The sequence below is a fragment of the Danio rerio genome, chromosome 22, assembly GCF_052040795.2.
Source record: "Danio rerio strain M-AB ecotype USA chromosome 22, GRCz13ab, whole genome shotgun sequence".
In the NCBI taxonomy this organism is placed as follows: domain Eukaryota; kingdom Metazoa; phylum Chordata; class Actinopteri; order Cypriniformes; family Danionidae; genus Danio; species Danio rerio.
In genome coordinates, this window is record NC_141042.1 from 34,935,439 (window position 1) to 34,954,448 (window position 19,010).

The 19,010-nt window shown below is 39.0% G+C and overlaps 1 protein-coding gene across 50 annotated transcripts in view; it reads left to right on the forward strand.

Moving 5' to 3' along the window:
- The window catches only part of dock3 (dedicator of cytokinesis 3), a 406,352-nt gene that overhangs the window by 260,431 nt on the left and 126,911 nt on the right, over positions 1 to 19,010 (forward strand). For all 50 annotated transcript variants that reach the window (XR_015522243.1, XM_087304578.1, XM_087304583.1 and 47 more), the window contains exon 9: positions 3,686 to 3,837. Coding sequence is in view for 49 of the 50 variants with exons in the window: in XM_087304578.1 (XP_087160704.1) it covers positions 3,686 to 3,837 (152 nt within the window). In the remaining variant the exon portion in view is untranslated. The remainder of the gene's footprint in view (positions 1 to 3,685; positions 3,838 to 19,010) is intronic.

Genomic DNA, 19,010 nt, shown 5'->3' on the forward strand with positions numbered 1-19,010 from the left:
TGTAAAGCACTTGCTCAAATATAGGTCAGTAACACATGCAACACTCTGCTATCTGATTCATGAATAAATAAAGCTACACACATAAATACAAACATGTGTCATGTCAGAAAAAAATCAATATTGAGAATAAAATCCATACAGTGGGGGAAATAAATATTGTGTCTCCATTTTTCTCAGCAAACATATTTCTAAACGTGCTGTTGACTTGAAATTAGGACAACAAAAGAAATCCATATATCCATAAAACAAAACTAACTAGTTTACAAATGGATTTATGTGTAATACAATGAAAAAACGCACGGAAAAGTGTTGAACACACGAAGAAAGGGAGGTGTAGTTGTGCAGTGAAAGCCCAGACAGCAGCTGAAATCTCTCAGTAGTTGTTCATAAAGCTTCTGTCCTTCCTCGGTGTAAATGAATGCCAGCTGCTTCAGTCCAACATCTAGATTAGCAGGAGGATGAAGATGAACACAGGGTGGACATTTCAGCAAGACAACGATCCACAACAGCTTTCAGAGAAAGGCAATCAAGCTGTAGAATGGCCCAGCCAATCACCTGAACCCAATCCAATAGAGAAAACAGAATAAAGCTCAGATTTGATAGACGAGACCCACAGAAGCATCGAGGTTTACACACTGTTGATGTCTGTGAGAAACTCACACCTGAGCAATGCATGAGGCTTCATTCTACGTATGAGAGACATCTTTATGCTGGACTGAACAAGACTGTTATATAAAGTATTAAACACATTTCAGTAGTTCAGTATTTTCTCCTTCTGTCATTCCATTGTTATTACACAGAACTTCAGAAATTTTTTGTTTGTTTTTTGTTTAATGTTTGTATTGTTTGGGGTTTTAACCATAATCTGATTTAATTTGTCAACAGCTCTTTTAGAAACATTATTCCCAGGGAAAAAAAAAAAAAAAACATGATATGTTCAACACTTCTTTGCCTCACTTTGGATGAAATATGTTATAATTTTGTCTGTAAAACTTTTGAAGGCAAGACTAAATTAATATATTGATCATTCTGTACTTTGTCATAAAATGACATGTCTGATTTTTATTTATTGTGAAAATACTTATAGGGAGTCAAACCTGCCTCTGTAAATTAACCTGTAGATTTAATGAAAAAATAATTAAACGAACAGAAAAGATATCAGCATCAGCTCAAACAAAGAAAATATCTTCAAAAATCCAATATTGCGTATGCCTACTATATTTTAGGTCCTTAAGAAGTATTTAAGTTGACTTATTATAATCCGGTTTGTTGATTTTCTGAAATAACAAACTATTTACAACACTGTATTGTGAACTATATCCTTACCTTGAAACATGGCCGTGGTAGTGGGGGGGAAAGTGGACCAGACTACCCAGGGCCCCGTCTAGGGAGAGGGCCCTTTAAAATCCCACCAATTTTTTATTATTATTAATTTTTTGTAGCCTACTTCGAATTAATTGGCCCCTCCAATTGATGTCAATGTCATTATATATTTAAAAATATATTGATAACACCCCCCAGCCCAAGTTAAAGTTAACATAGTCAACTCCAGACAGCTGCTAATGCAGGGCTCGAAATTGCGACCATTTTGGTCACATATAATGCTGATTTGTGTACAGTCATTACTAGGGAAACCGTAATATTTCAGCGCTCCTAAAGCGCCCCCTTGTGACAGAGAATGAATTTTTATTTCCAATAAATTTTTTCAGCTGTTTATGGTCAAATTATTGCAATTATCGATCCATGTGTAAATGTGAAAGAAGTTAATGTGCCTTTTAAAAAACTAAACAATTAAGTAATACTACTATAAGAAATGATATACTTGATGTATGCTAATGTTAAATCTTTAGCTTAGTTTGTCAACCAGGCTGCTTGTTGCTGTAAGTAAATTATGGGCCAGGCCAGCTAACGTCAGGTTGCCAACATTAACCAGTTTCAGAAACAACCAGTGGTTCCGACACACCAGCAGCAGCAGCACTCAATGGTGGTGAATGAAAGAACCAGTCCTATTTTGTTTGAAAGAACCAAACACTATTTGTGCACGTTTATATTCAAATAATTAAAAAAAAAAAAAATGTGTAGGGGGCCCACTGACATTGACAGGGTACAGGGCCCAGAATTTGGTGCTACGCCCCTGCCTTGAAATAAAATGCATCATACAGCAAAAAAGATAATGGTCATATCACTCACCTTATTAGCAACATGCTAAACCATGTTTACTGGGCTAAATCATGCTGGAAACCTGTTAACAAATATGTTAAAACATTTAATCAGGACTTTAATTGATAGAAATGTGATAAAGCATATTAGCAGTCAGTTTTCATGCTGAAATATGCCAAATAGTGTGGTAAATCTAATTAGCAATGTGATAAAACATGTTGACATTGTGCTGTGTTTTTGCTAGAAACATGTTAGTTACGTAATATAAATCTGTTGACTACTTATGACAACACTAATGATAATAATAGTGATATAGCAGAGCTATAATCCCAGCAGGCACACATCATAAGATGTTAACATTAGGCTAGATTTAGGTTGTGACGTCAGGTGACCAAAATTCAATGTGTAGTCAGCGTCTTAGGATGTTATGTTGACGTCCAATAATGGCATACACATTTACCTTGATGTTTGGTTGATTTTAGGTTGTGTTGGAAAGTGACCAAAATAAAACATCTGATAGATGTCATGTGGGTAACGTCCACACAACATCAAGCTGTAACATGATTAGACGTTGATATTTGGTTGATTTTAGATTGGACAGTGACAGGTTCTGATGTCTACCAGATTTTCATTTCCAAACAAAATCCAACATCCTCGACGTTGGGGTACGTCAATATGACGTCCTGTTCCTGCAGGGATGCAACATAGAGCAATTTAGCATAACGTTACATGTTTACTACTGATAAAGCACAACCATAGAATAACATCCCTGCTGAAAAATCCAGCTTAAACCAGCCTAGGGTGGTCGGCTGGTTTTAGCTGGTCGACCAGGCTGGTTTTAGAGAGGTTTTGGCCACTTCCAGGCTGGTTTCCAGCCATTTCCAGCCTGGTCTTAGCTGGTCAGGCTGGGAGATGACCAGCTAAAACCAGCTTGACCAGCCTAGCCAAGCTGGGAGTCCAGCCAAAACCAGCTATATCCAGCTTAAACCAGGCTGGTCAAGCTGGTTTTAGCTGGATTTGGCTGGTAATTTTCCAGCCTGACCATGCTAATACCAGGCTGGAAATGGCTGGAAACCAGCCTGGAAATGGCCAAAACCCCTCTAAAACCAGGCCTAGGCTGGTTTAAGCTGGATTTTTTTTAGCAGCGATGTAGCAATAACTGTATAATTAGTAATTCTGTAGTATTTCAATTATGTTATGAATAAGAAACACAAGTGATATATACAGGATAAAACATGCTAGCAAACATGCTAAAGCTTGCTAAAACATGCTAGCAACATGCTAAATCATGATAGCAACATGCTAAAGATGCTAAAACATGCTAGCAACATGCTAAATCATGCTAGCAACATGGTAAAGCTTGCTAAAACTTGTCAGTAATAAAAGCATGCTGGAAGGATGTAAGCAACATAATATAGCAAGTAACAAAATACCACTACCTACTATACAATACATATAATACACCACAGGTACAGCGCTCAAACCAAGACACAAGGTAAAGCTGATGTTCACTGTGTGTTTTCAGGATGGCGGAAGACAAAGACATGGGGAAACATGTCGAATGCCTGTGCCGCATCATCTCTTTGTCAACCTGAAGAGCTTCACGTACAACACTATCGGCGAGGACACGGACATCTTCTTCTCTCTGTATGACCTCAGAGAGGGCAAGCAAATCAGGTAGGAATTGTCATGTGAAAGGCTGTGTATGCATTCAGTGCTTACAGCCAGCTTTTCTTCTTACAATGGCGACGCTTTTATGAGTAATTATTCTAAAGGAACAGTGGAAAACAGCACAAGAGGTCCCGTCAGGAATAAAGTGAGGCGTCATTTTGAAAACATCAAGGTCTGGCAAATGAAAGCGTGCGCAAATACCGCCCACATGTCTTCTTTACTTGTTCAAAATGAAAACACAGAACTTTCTCTGAAACAGCTGAAGGATGAGATGAGGACAAGAGAACTTGATGAAGTATGCATGTACAGATCTCTGGGTTCCCTGCTGAAAAATCCAGCTTAAACCAGCCTAGGCTGGTTGGCTGGTTTTAGTTGGTCGACCAGGCTGGTTTTAGAGGGGTTTTGGCCACTTCCAAGCTGGTTTCCAGCCATTTCCAGCCTGGTCTTAGCTGGTCAGGCTGGGAGATGACCAGCTAAAACCAGCTTGACCAGCCTAGCCAAGCTGGGAGTCCAGCCAAAACCAGCTATGTCCAGCTTAAACCAGGCTGGTCAAGCTGGTTTTAGCTGGATTTGGCTGGTCATTTTTCCAGCCTGACCAGCTAAGACCAGGCTGGAAATGGCTGGAAACCAGCCTGGAAATGGCCAAAACCCCTCTAAAACCAGGCTGGTCAACCAGCTTAAACCAGCCAACCAGCCTAGGCTGGTTTAAGCTGGATTTTTCAGCAGGGTTGAGCTATGCTATTAAGACATTGCAAGCCTGAGCAGATTTTATTTCCCTAACTGTAAATCTATTTAGTGAATGTCTCACATGCTAACAAAATGCTGTTAAATCAGACGACTGATGTGATAAAGCATATTAGCAGTGCATAAATCATGCATAAACATTCTAGTAATTAGATAACACAGTGCACTAATGCTAGCGCCCATGCTAGCAATGATGTTGTAGTTCCTGGAGGGCCGGTGTCTTGCAGATTTTAGCTCTAACCCTAATCAAACACACCTGAACAAGCTAATCAAGCTCTTTCTAGGTATACTTGAAAACACCCAGGTAGAGGTCTGCATTCCGTACAGCGTGAGCCGCGGGACCAGATTTTTGCGGCGCAGGAATAAATTTCCGAATAAAGCACGGGATCGGTCGGTAACTGTTTTAATTTTGGACGGGAGCGGGCGGTCTAACACTATCGCTCCCGACTCCCGAGCAAGCGAGCACGCATATGTATGTGTGTGAATTAGACAGCGTGATGCTGCGTTTAGCTTGTTTGTTGCTGTGCGTGTGTATGTTTGTGTGTATGTGTGTCTATGTGTGTGTGTGTGTGTGTGTGTGTGTGTGTGTGTGTGTGTGCGCGAATGAGAGAGAGCGCTTTGTGCTCTGTGTGTGTGTGTGTGTGTGTGTGTGTGTGTGTGTGTGTGTGTGTGTGCGCGCAAATGAGATGTATGTTTGTCTGTGTGTGTGCGCGCGAATGAGAGAGAGAGAGCTTTGTGCTCTGTGTGTGTGTGTCTGTGTGTGTGTTTGTGTGTATGTGTGTCTATGTGTGTATGTGTGTTTGTGTGTGTGTGTGTGCGAATGAGAGAGAGAGCGATTTGTGCTCTGTGTGTGTGTGTGTTTGTGTGTATGTGTGTCTATGTGTATGTGTGTCTGTGTGTGTGCGCGCGAATGAGAGAGAGAGCTTTGTGCTCTGTGTGTGTGTGTGTGAGAGACAGAGCGTGATGCCAATGTGTGTGTCAGTTTCTTGGTGCTTATTTATCTTTGTGTGCGTGTGTGTGTGTGTGTGTGTGTGTGTGTGTGTGCGTGTGTGCGTGTATGTGTGTTTATACAGACAGGTTGTTGTAGGCAGTCTGGACTTTGTGTAGCTGGGTGGTTTTGTTCTCGCATCACTCGTTAGTGGGAACGAGTGCAGCAGGTAGAAAACGGGGCGGGGCGGGCAGCGGGACAACAAATGCTGAATATAAGCAGGAGAGGTCAGGTTCGGGCTTAAATCTGGCGGGAGCAGGTTTCAAAATTTAGTCCCGTGCAGATCTCTACACCCAGGCAGGTGTGTTAAGGCAAGATGGAGCTAAACCCTGCAAGGACACCAGCCATAAAGGACTGTGACCCCAGTTCTAAATCATGTGAGAATATGTTAGCAACATGCTAAATCTTTTCACTTTATATACAAAGTGTCATGAAACATTCAGAAGGCATTTTGTGGAAAAAGTTGCCACAGGCATGTGTTATGAGTGTTGCTTTTGTTTACAAACCTCAAGTCAATTGCTATTCAGACAATTGGACGGAGCTTGACTCCCCCCTCCCAAAAAAATGACTTGTTAGAAAGAGGAAGAGGATTTGCTTGAAACACCCTTGAGGGAGTCCAGTTTCAGTGACCATAATAGACTCAACTGAGACTCAAAGACGAGGAGACTCTTCCTCCCGTTACACAACGGAAGCTTGTTTTGTTTCCCCTCTGCAGTTCGTTATGCTAATCTTAAGAGAAGTAAGGCCACTGGCAGATTTCTCCAAAGGGAGTGTTTAAAAAGTAATTCATACACCTCATTAATTAAATTAGAGAAGCGTTTGTAGGACACTAAGAGACGATCACTAAATGTTTCTGTTTGAAGCAGCGGCTCAGTAAGTTCATGTGCTAGCCTTTCATCATTTTGAATGCCAAAAAGAAAAGCAACCATAGCGCTAATTAGGATGGCCAGACCCCTTATACCGCCCCCATGTTATTATTTTTCATTGAGGAAGCCAAAACACTCAAGTTCTGTCTAAGCATTTTAGATTATGTTTATTATTCTGAGATAAAGTTATGCTAAATCATGTTAGAATCATGCTAACAACCCTTTGAGGCTTCTAAATAGTGTTAATCAGTGTTGGTAACATGTTAAACATGCTAGAAATGTACAAACTGTTTGAAAACATTTAGGGGGCGACACACCCTGCAAAAAATTTCAGTTTAAACCAGCCTAGGCTGGTTGGCTGGTTTTAGCTGGTTGACCAGGCTGGCTTTAGAAGGGGTTTTGGCCACTTCCAGGCTGGTTTCCAGGCATTTTCAGCCTGGTTTTAGCTGGTCAGGCTGGGAGATGACCAGCTTAAACCAGCTTGACCAGCCTAGCCAAGCTGGGAGTCCAGCCAAAACCAGCTATATTTGGCTGGTCATTTTCCAGCCTGACCAGCTAAAACCAGGCTGGAAATAGCTGGAAACTAGCTGGTTGACCAGCTAAAACCAGCCAACCAGCCTAGGCTGGTTTAAGCTGGACTTTTCAGCAGGGCAGTGGCGCAGTGGGTAGCATGATTACCTTACAGCAAGAAGCTCACTGGTTTTAGTCTAAGCTGGGTCAGTTGGTGTTTCAGTGTGGAGTTTGCGTGTTCTTCCCGTGTTGGCGTGGGTTTCCTCCGGGTGCTCCAGTTTACCCCACAATTCAAACAGATGCACTATAGAGGAATTGATTAACTAAGTTAGCCGTAGTGTGTGTGTGTGTGTGTGTGTGTGTGTGTGTGTGCGTGCGTGCGTGCGTGTGTGTGTGTGTGTGTGTGTGAATGAGTGTGTGAATGAGAGTGTGAATGAGTGTGTATGGTTGTTTCCCAGTGCTGAGTTGTTGCTGGAAGGGCTTCCGCTGTGTAAAACATATGCTGGAATAGTTGTTGGTTCATTCCGCTGTGGTGACCCCTGATTAATAAAGCGACTAACCTGGAAAGTAAATGAATGAATGAAAACATTTAAGGCTATGATAGTACATGCTAGGGATGTACTAACTATGCTAGCAGTAGCCTTTGCTAAATTATGCTAAATCACATTCTAGTTGTAAGTTGCTGTAAAAACACTAGAAACATGCTGGCATTATTTTAGAAACATTCTACCATGTTAAAACATCTAGCAACATCCAAAACATGCCATCAGTGTGCCGTGTGATTCTAAAACATGCTAGCAACATAACTCATGACAGTGTGTTGAATCATGTTAGCATATATTAAAACATGCTTAGCAGTGTGTTGCTAGTTTAGGAGCAAGTTGTTGGCCATTCAAGCAGCGTGATAAAACATGCTAGCAGTGTGTAAAGCTTCTATTAATTTGATATTACATTTTAGCACATGACATCAAAATAGAAATATGGTAGCGATGTGTTTATAAGCAATGGGTTAAATAATGCTTTAAAATAATGTTAAACTATGTGTTAAACATGCTAGAAATGTGATAGCTGTCTGCTAAAAAATGCTAGCAGTGTGCTAAATCTTGTTAGAAACATGCTACTTATGTGACATTACAGTGAAATATGCTAGTTACTTAAAACATTGTAGCATGATGCTACATCATGTTGAACAACATACTATACACTAGCAGTGTTAAGTCACAATAGAAATATGCTAACAGTGTGCTGTCTGCTAAAAAAGCTAGCAGTGTGCTAAATCTTGTTAGAAACATGCTACAGTACTTATGTGACGTTACAGTGAAAATATGCTAGTTACTTAAAACATTGTACCATGATGCTACATCATGTTGAACAACATACTATACACTAGCAATGTTAAGTCACAATAGAAATATGCTAACAGTGTGCTGTCTGCTAAAAAATGCTAGCAGTGTGCTAAATCTTGTTAGAAACATGCTACTTATGTGATGTTACTGTGAAATATGCTAGTTACTTAAAACATTGTAGCATGATGCTACATCATGTTGAACAACATACTATACACTAGCAGTGTTAAGTCACAATATAAATATGCTAACAGTGTGCTGTCTGCTAAAAATGCTAGCAGTGCGCTAAATCTTGTTAGAAACATGCTACAGTACTTATGTGACGTTACAGTGAAAATATGCTAGTTACTTAAAACATTGTAGCATGATGCTACATCATGTTGAACAACATACTATACACTAGCAGTGTTAAGTCACAATAGAAATTTGCTAACAGTGTGCTGTCTGCTAAAAAATGCTAGCAGTGTGCTAAATCTTGTTAGAAAAATGCTACTTATGTGACGTTACAGTAAAATATGCTAGTTACTTAAAACATTGTAGCATGATGCTACATCATGTTCAACAACATACTATACACTAGCAGTGTTAAGTCACAATAGAAATATGCTAACAGCGTGCTGTCTGCTAAAAAATGCTAGCAGTGTGCTAAATCTTGTTAGAAACATGCTACTTATGTGACATTACTGTGAAATATGCTAGTTACTTAAAACATTGTAGCATGATGCTACATCATGTTGAACAACATACTATACACTAGCAGTGTTAAGTCACAATAGAAATATGCTAACAGTGTGCTGTCTGCTAAAAATGCTAGCAGTGTGCTAAATCTTGTTAGAAACATGCTACTTATGTGACGTTACAGTGAAATATGCTAGTAACTTAAAACATTGTAGCATGATGCTACATCATGTTAAACAACATACTATACACTAGCATTGTTAAGTCACAATAGAAATATGCTAACAGTGTGCTGTCTGCTAAAAATGCTAGCAGTGTGCTAAATCTTGTTAGAAACATGCTGCTTATGTGACGCTACAGTGAAATATGCTAGTTACTTAAAACATTGTAGCATGATGCTGTATCATGTTAAACAACATACTATACACTAGCAGTGTTAAGTCACAATAGAAATATGCTAACAGCGTGCTAAATCATGCTAGTGCATATGTGATATTACCCAGCAGGCACAGAACATCATCAGACGTTAATATATCAGCTGACCAAAAAACAGTGTCTAGTCAGCGTCTAAGGACAACGTTATTCTGATGTAACGATGCCACATTTCGTTTGGTTGATAAGTTGATTTGGGGTAAACCGGAGCACCCAGAGGAAACCCACGCCAACATAAATGTCAAATGACCCAGCCAAGGCTCGAACCAGTAACCTTCTTGCTGTAAGGCGATCATGCTACCCACTGTGCCACCCCTAAATCATGGAAGAAACATGCTAAAACATATCAGAAACGTTGAAACAATATTCAAAAGCATGCTAGCTAGCGTTCACTAATTCATGTTATGAACATGCTAGCAACCTGACAAAACAATTCAGAAACACTCCAGCTACATACCGACATCGAACTTTGTCTACAGACTTCACTAACTAGTGCACCCTTGCTGATTTTGGGTAGTTTCACTTTAGAATCACCAGAGCATGTTTTTGGCAGCTATGGCTGTGTTTGTGAGCTCTTGTGATTTTCAGTCTTGATCTGCTGCTAGCGCGTGATGGCTGCTCGTGTTTGTCCTGAGGGAGGTTTTCTCATGAGAGACCCCATGCTGATGATTCTCACCATGAAACAGAGCGATTTCTCTACCTCGCATGTTTTTTTTTTATTCTCTGTGTTCTCATTTCACATTCCCTCTAAGTGCTCTTGGCCGAGTCTAGACGGCGTTTTCTGTGTGAGTTAAGCTTTGCGTTTTATCTTTTTCCCCTCTGCAGCTCTTTATAATGGAAGGCATACATTGCTAACAAAACCCACAGATCATCGCAGTGCTTTTTTGTGGTTAAACATGCGTCGCTTTTAGACTTTTGGTTTCCTTTAATCCTATACTTAATGCATTACATATTACATATATACAGTTGATGTTTAACAGAGCAAGATAATTTTCACAGTATGTCTGATAATATTTTTTCTTATGGAGAAAGTCTTATTTGTTTTATTTCAGCTAGAATAAAAGCAGTTTTACATTTTTTAAACACTATTTTAAGGACAAAATTATTAGCCACTTTAAGCATTTTATTTTCCGATAGTCTACAGAACAAACCATCGTTATACAATAACTTGCCTAATTACCCTAACCTGGCTATTTAACATAATTAACCCATAGATATATACATTAGATGTTGCCTACCCTGTTGTTGTCTTTTGGAAGGAATGCGTCAATAGAGCCGCCATTTTGGTACAGGGTATTGCTCCATTGAAATGAATGTGGGACCAAGGTACAGTGGAGGACTGTGGCCATCCAAAGCCGGAGATATACACATATACACATATATCTATGATCGGGAGTTTTCCTGGATGTTAGTATTCAAATTTTTTTTTAATTACGAAAATTATAATTTTACATCACTTTTCTACATTGATGGATCAGTGACCGCACAGGCATTTCTGACAAAAAGCTTGTGTTTGTGTGTATGGAAATGTACTATCCACCCTCCCTGTTAAATTGGATCTAATCCGTGTCCTGAACCACACCTCCTCTCCTGCTTTTACTTCTCATACTGACGGAGGGAGCGATTCATTTGTGAATGAATCCCCCAAACGACTCTTTCACTAACAGACAATAATACCAGTTTCTGGCAGCGCAGCATCGCGTTGTCATATTTCTTTTGCATTGTTTGCTGATTTTATTCAACAAAACTAGCATAAGTCGAGCATTTAGTGCGATATGGAGCTACTTTGCCTTATGGTGAATGCAGTAAGTGACTGTTATCATCAATGACGTTATCTGTTTAGCACAAAAGTTCAGAACATACAAAAACGTAAAAACTTAATCTTAACTATGAAATGTTCTGCCTTTGTGCTTTGTTTTCTTTGTTTGCTCGTTACTACACCTGTACACAGTGCTAAAGTCTAGCATCTTCACGTAATAACACTGTCTTGACTAGTGCAGTTGAATGACATTTGTCCTGGGAGCACTGTACCAATGTGGCGGCGCTATTGACGCATGCTCAGGGTCCCTATGCGACATCTAGTGTATATAACTATGTAATTAACCTAGTTAAGGCTTTACATGTCACATTTAGCTGTATATAAGTGTCTTGAAAAATATCTAGTCAAATATTATTTACTGTTATCATGGCAAAGATAAAATAAATCAGTTAAAACTCTTATGTTTAGAAATGTGTTCAAAATCTTCTCTTCATAAAACAGAATTTAGGGGAATAAAAACAGGGGGTCTAGTAATTCAGGGGGGCTACTAATACTTACTCCAAGTGCCGTTTATATTAAAGCTGAAATTTAGCAACACCAAATTGGTGTTTTGTAACATCTAGTTTTTATGAGGTGGGTCATTAGCCCAATGCTCAACCCCCAACCTGGAGGACCAGGACATACTTAGGACATACACTTTGGACTTGTGGAGGAAACAGAAGCATCAAAGGGAAACCCATTCCAACACGAGGAGAATATGCAAACTCCACACAGAAACACCAATTGACACGGCCGGGGCTCAAACCAGTGACCTTCTTGCTGTGAGGCCTCAGTGCTAACCACTGCGCCACCATGCAGGCCACATATATACACATACATAAATATACAGATAAAGATATAACTTTCTTCATTCAATCATTTTCCTTCGGCTTAGTCCCTTTATTAATCAGGGGTTGCCACAGGATAATGAACCGCCAACTTATCCAACTTATGTTTTACACAGTGGATTGCCTTTCAGCTGCAACCCAGCACTGGGAAACACCCATACACACTCATTCACCCATACACTAATACACTACAGCCAATTTAGTTCATCAATTCCCCTATAGCGCATGTCTTTGGACTGTGAGGAAAACCAGAGCACCCATAGGAAACCTTTTGTCACATTAAAGACATTTAAAACTGTGAATATGCTGAGTAAAAAGATAGCTTGGCAGTTTCTAGTTTAATCTTCTCTCTCTCACTCACACTCTCTCTCTCTCTCTCTCTCTCTCTCTCGTTTTACCTGAAGAAGTGCTTCTTTTAAAGGGATTTGACTTGACATCTTAATTTATGCCAGCTCATCCCTGTAATTAACGGAATGATTAATATTATTGCAGATTCTATGTCCCAAGAGCTACATCGTGATTTCAAGTCCTGCAAAATACACCAAAATGCATCATGTTATATAAATGGCATCAGTAGCCGATGAAGGCTGGCCAAATGATTATTCACCCGGCGCCCACAGATCCGTGTCTCTCTCTCTTTCTCTGTCGTCCCACTCCTCGTGCGTCTGTCAGGCTGTAGCGGTGCCTCTGCCTCCCTCTCAAAAGCTGTCTGACCCTCAGCGGGACACAGATTCCTACAAAACCAGATCAGTCCTGCTCAGGTCTGAAACCAGAAAGATACTGAACACATCTGTTTCTTTGGGGGGTTGGGTTTTTGTAGTTTGGTTTTTTGGATTGTTTGGACTAGACCAGGGGTGCACAGACTCAGTCCTGGAAGGCTGGTGTCCTGCAGAGTTTACCTCCAACTTCAATTAGGTACACATAGACCAGCTAAATAAGCTCTTTCTAGGTATACTAGAAACTTTCAGACTGGTGTGTTGAAGGATGTTAAAGCTAAACTATGCAGGACACCGTCCCTCCAGGAATGAGTTTTGGTGCCGCTGGTCTAGACTAATAAAGAAAGGAATACATTTAGATCCAAGTATAACATCAGGTGTAATTGAGCGTTGTGTCATTCTTATGTTTGCACTTTGTGCCATTACATCCTATTTTTGGTTGGTTTAGATATCCTTAGTCTGCGTTGTATTCATATTTCATCAAAGTGTGATCCATATTGCCAGAGTCTTCTAGTGATTATTCAAATAAATCACATTAACTAGTGGCAATCGCACTTAAGTTTCTTAGTTGCAAGAACTTCTTATTAACCCTTAGTTGCAATAACTTTCAGATGAAGTGTTGTGGAACTGCACTTCCAATCCAATTTATTGGCAGGAATGAACAAACCACATATTTCAGCAGAAAGTAAAATCACACTCTAGCCTTTAGGATTTCACACTTGTTTTCTGTTGCTCTGCCTGGTTTGAGTCTCAGCACTCTTTTTTTCCAATCTGTCTGCCACTTGTTCCTCCAGTCACACTCATGCATCATGACAAACATACTGTATTCAGAGGCACTCACACATTCCTGACAAATCCAACTGGAAGCATCTGCACCACCGGCTGGAGACTGACAGAGAGAGAGAAGCTCAACAGCACTGGTGATTGAGGATACACCATGTCTTGAAATGCAGAGCATAGCAGGGAAATAATGATCCTGAATAACTTATAACTGAATAATGTTACTGATTAAATACAACCAGAGAAATAATTAAGATAATTACAAACATATTACGATGCTACTATTTAACTGTAGAACAAATTAGTGGTGTACCTGGGGAAAGGGCATAATCAGTTGCAGGGCAGAAGACCATCAAAGCAGGTGCTAGTAGGGATATCAGCATGGCAGGACCCAGTTGGCGACCCAGAGTATAACCAAAAAGAAAGGCCATGATGTTGTCAATGGAGAGGGGGCTATAGTGGAAACCAGGCCAATGACAGATAAAATCAGTGGAGGTGGAGCTGAGGTGACCTGGACTGACCCAGGAGACCTGCAAGGTTAAGCCACTGGCTCAAAGCACAGAACTTCTACACAGATCTGATAATTGAAGTCAGACGTAAGAAAGTAATCTATAGAGTCAGAGGTCTGGAGGGGGTCAGTCAGAAGAGTGAAACACTACAGTGGAAGAAGATCAGTGACTGACTAATGTGGTGCTGGAGGAGCAAGGTCTTAGGACTGATGGGTCTTATTGAAGCTGAGCAAGCGTAGATCCATTTAGCAACAGCAACTTTAAATGGCTGAGGTATAAAGCCCAGGGTAGAAATTAGAGTTTGGCAGGCTGTGTCAAATCTAGGGAAGGTCATTGCGAAATTAGTTTAATGACTGATCAAGATGGGCCCAGAGGAACAAGGTAGCATGGTGGAGTCTAAGGACTGACAGATCCTGTTGAAAGCAACTGTGTAGCCAAGGAGATCAAGTTCAAGGCTGAAGTTCAGGACTCTGAGGTCTAAAGTGAATCCAAGCAATACACTTGCCTGGATAGAGCTGAAGACTAGAAGACAACCTGGCTTTGGCAGAAGAGTAGTCAGTGGGAGGCCAGGGCAGCAATGACATTGATTTTGACTGCTTAGAAATGCATGGGAAACTATGAATCATGGCCAACAAAAAAGACTTGAACGGGTTAATGTAGGAGACTTGAAACTGTCTGATGTAAGAGAATTGAAACTGTCTGATGTAGGAGACTTGAAACTGGCTGATGTAAGACAATTGAAACTGTCTGACGTAGGAGACTTGAAACTGGCTGATGTAGGAGACTTGAAACTGGCTGATGTAGGAGACTTGAAACTGGCTGATGTAAGAGACTTATAACTGACTGATGTAGGAGACTTGAAACTGGCTGATAAAGGATAATTGAAACTGGCTGATGTAGGAGACTTGAAACTGGCTGATGAAGGAGACTTGGAACTGGTCAATGTAGGAAACTTGGAACTGATCGATGTAGGAGACTAGGAATTGATTGATGTAGAAGACATGGAACTGGCTGATGTAGAAGACTTGAAACTGGCTGATGGAGGAGACTTAAAAATGGCTGATGTAGGAGACTTCAAACTGGCAGAAGTAGGAGACTTGAAAGTGGCTGATGTAGGAGACTTTAAACTGGCTGATGTAGGAGACTTGAAACTGGCTAATGTAGGAGACTTGAAACTGGCTGATGTAGGAGACTTGAAACTGGCTGATGTAGGAGACTTGGAACTGGCTGATGTAGGAGACTTGGAACTGGTCAATGTAGGAAACTTGGAACTCATCGATGTAGGAGACTAGGAATTGGTTGATGTAGAAGACATGGAACTGGCTGATGTAGGAGACTTGAAACTGGCATGAATAGGAGATTTGAAACTGGCTGATATAGGAGACTTCAAACTGGCAGAAGTAGGAGACTTGAAAGTGGCAGATGTAGAAGACTTTAAACTGGCTGATGTAGGAGACTTGAAACTTGCTGATATAGGAGTCTTTAAACTGGCTGATGTAGGAGACTTGAACCTAGCTGATGTAGGAAACTTGAAACTGGCAGAAGTATGAGACATGGAACAGGTCAATAAAAATAGTTGGAATTGAACCATCAAGGAGACCTGGGATTGGTTAATAAAGAAGACTTGTAAGTTTAGAAATGCATGGTAAATTATTATTCACAGCCAACAAAGGAGATTTGGGAATTCCTACCAAAAGAAACTTGAAACTGGCTGATGTAGGAGACTTGAAACTGGTCAATAAAAATAGTTGGAATTGGACTTGAATCTTCTCTTTGAACCTGCCTCCCATAACAGAATCACCAATTCTTGCTCTGCTTTCAGCAGCAGTTTTGGACCAGAGGGGTTACGTTGGTGCTGTGACCCGGATGGGAGTGAGGTAACGATAGAAGTAAGCAAAACAGAGATCAACTTGTGAGATCTCTGCAGGCAAACCTCACTCCTCTGATATCAGGAGGTGCTCTACCTATAGGCTGCGAACTTTAGTCTTCAGACTAGAGGTGATGCACTTGGAACTCTTGGAACTGACAAAGCAGTGGACAAAGAAGACGAATTGGACCTGGCCTACGAAGTATGGTGGAACTATGGAAAGCTATGTAGGCAAACTAGAGGCAGACAAAAGAGAGCAAAAATTGAAATGTGTGAAATGAAAATCTAGAAAACTGTAAAACATACGACAGACATACACATGACAATTATGCAACTCAAATTTCGATAAATGCATACTTTTTCTGACTGGTGTTGCATGAACTAATCTCTCTCTCTCTCTCTCTCTCTCTCTCTCTCTCTCTCTCTCTCTCTCTCTCTCTCTCTCTCTCTCTCTCTCTCTTTTGTTTTTTCAATGACCCATCTAGACATCAAAAGCGGTTTCTCATCAAAAACACACACCAGTCCTTTGTTTTGAATTAGATGCAGCCCATATTGTCAGTCACTATGAATGTGCCTTTATCTTACAAACGAATCATGTTCTTTAGCGATTGATTAAAATGCGTGACAGCTTTAAACACAGGTGAATCATTCATCCCTAAAGGTGCCTTTAATATTTGAGCTTGTTAATTGTGTACTTTGAGTCCCAGCAGTTCATTTTCTCATGTTTGAACCTAAATCTACAACTCTTTTTAATAAAAAGATCATATGTAGAGCTGAAGACCCATCAGCCTTTACACTCTCCCGACGCTAAGTATGTTATTAGCGTGTACAGCGTGAACTAGCGATTTCTGCATAATAAGGTTTGAACAATCGCAGAGGAGTTGTCTGAATGGGGCAGAGTCTGGAAATAATAGCTGGAAGGTTTTAATGAACACTTGTCACCGCTGCCAGAGGACAATAGCGTCTCCTGCGGGTAGTGGGTTGGCGTCGCGCAGCTCTGTGATTGGTTGTTTTTGGGCTAGTCGTTCCCTTTGGGTGAAACACACGTGAATGTGATGAGTCAATGTGAACATGTGAAACGTGCTGGAATGTGTAAACACTCTCATTGTATGAGCATATATGCATGATGCACATGTGAGAACAGAAATGCACCCATAGTGAAAAAATAGTATTAGCAAGGATTTTGTTGGTTTTCCTACAGCACATTTATGATATACGGTTGAGGTCAGAATTATTAAAATCTGCTTTTTATTCTAGTCGAAGCAAATAAGACTTTCTCCAGAAGAACAAAGATTTTCAGACATACTGTGAAAATTTCCTGAATCTGTTAAACAAGATTTGGGAGATATTAAAAAAGAAAGAAAATTCAAAAGGGTGCTAATAATTCTGACTTTACCGTATTTCTTATTAATTAATAATTTTATAATTAATTACATTACTTACATAGTTTTATGTTGAAAATAAAAATATAAACTGTGTAATACTTTAAAAAGTAATAGTAATGACTTTAGTGTATTTATGTATTTATTTGTTGTTGTGAAACACTGATTGAGGCATGTTCTATGTGAGAAAATACAGTAGTAAAAATGGGTAAATCTTTTTTTTTTTTTTTTTTTGGCTTTTATAGTTGTTTTTGTTATTTTTTTTAAATAATTTACTGGAATTTTGCAAAAACAATGTTGGTGTGAGCTGTCTTTATTTCTTCTTTTCTGAGAATATTTATTTATTTATTTATTTATTTTGTTGATTTATTTATTTGCTTATTTTAGTTATTAATACAATATTTATTACCTTTTATTTATTCAATTATTTTTAATTTTAGTTATTTGTGCAACTTTTATTAAACTTTTATTTATTTATTTTTATTTTAAATTTTTTATACATTTATTAACATTGAATTATTTATTTATTTATAAAATCACTCTCTTAATTTTTAACTTTATTTATTTATTTACTTTTTTTTTGTTTTTTTATTTTTAAAAATTTTTTTTTAAAAACCATTCATTCATTTCTTGTCGGCTTACTCCCTTTATTAATCCAGGGTCGCCACAGCGGAATGAACCGCCAACTTATCCCGCATGTTTTACGCAGCGGATGCCCTTTCAACTGCAACTTATCTTTGGGAAACATCTATACCAATTCACCTGTACCGCATGTGTTTGGACTGTGGGGGAAATCAGGGCACTCAGAGGAAAGCAACGCAAACGCAGGAAGAACATGCAAACTCCATGCAGAAACGCCAACTGACCCAGCCGAGACTCGAACTAGCAGCCTTTTTGCTGTGAAGCGACAGCACTACCTACTGTGCCACTGCGTCACCTTATTTATTTATTTATTTTTTTTTCATTTTTTAATTTTATTTATTTATACAACATTTATTAACATTTATTATTTATTTATTTGTTCATTCATTTAGTAACCATTTATTTTTTCATTTATTTATTTATACAACATTTATTACCCTTTTATTTATTTATTTATTTATTTAGTTATTTGTTTTTTTTTTTGTTATTTGTGTATTTATTTATTAGCTTTTATTTATTTTTGTTATTTTTTTTCTGATTTCTGCAACATTTATTACTATTTATTTATGTATTTAGTTATTTTAGTTATTTATGCAACATGTATTAACTTATTTCTTTATTTTAGTTATTTATGCAACTTTATTAACCTTTTATTTATTTGTTTTTTTTACATTATTAATTTTTTTATTTGTTTGTTTATCTATTTATTATATGAGTTTGCTATTTTATCTGCTTTATGCAATATTAATGTTATAAAAAGCAAAGTCATTTGTTTATTTATTTATTTTCTTTTTCACATTTCACATTTCATATACATCCAAGAGAAACCAATACCTCTTTTTTGATTAAATGTTTTGCTGTTTTTTCCTCTGTGTGTCCACTGCCTGTACTTCACCTGGGCTTTCTTTGCAACATGAAAAACCTTTATTTAAATTTAGAATTTATAACACATGTAAAGTGAGCGGCACATCGACACTCATTACACTAGACTCAATGCAATTTCACACACACTAACAGCACAGTTTCATCATGAACTCCAGTTTATAGACTCTGAATATATTACACACATGCTG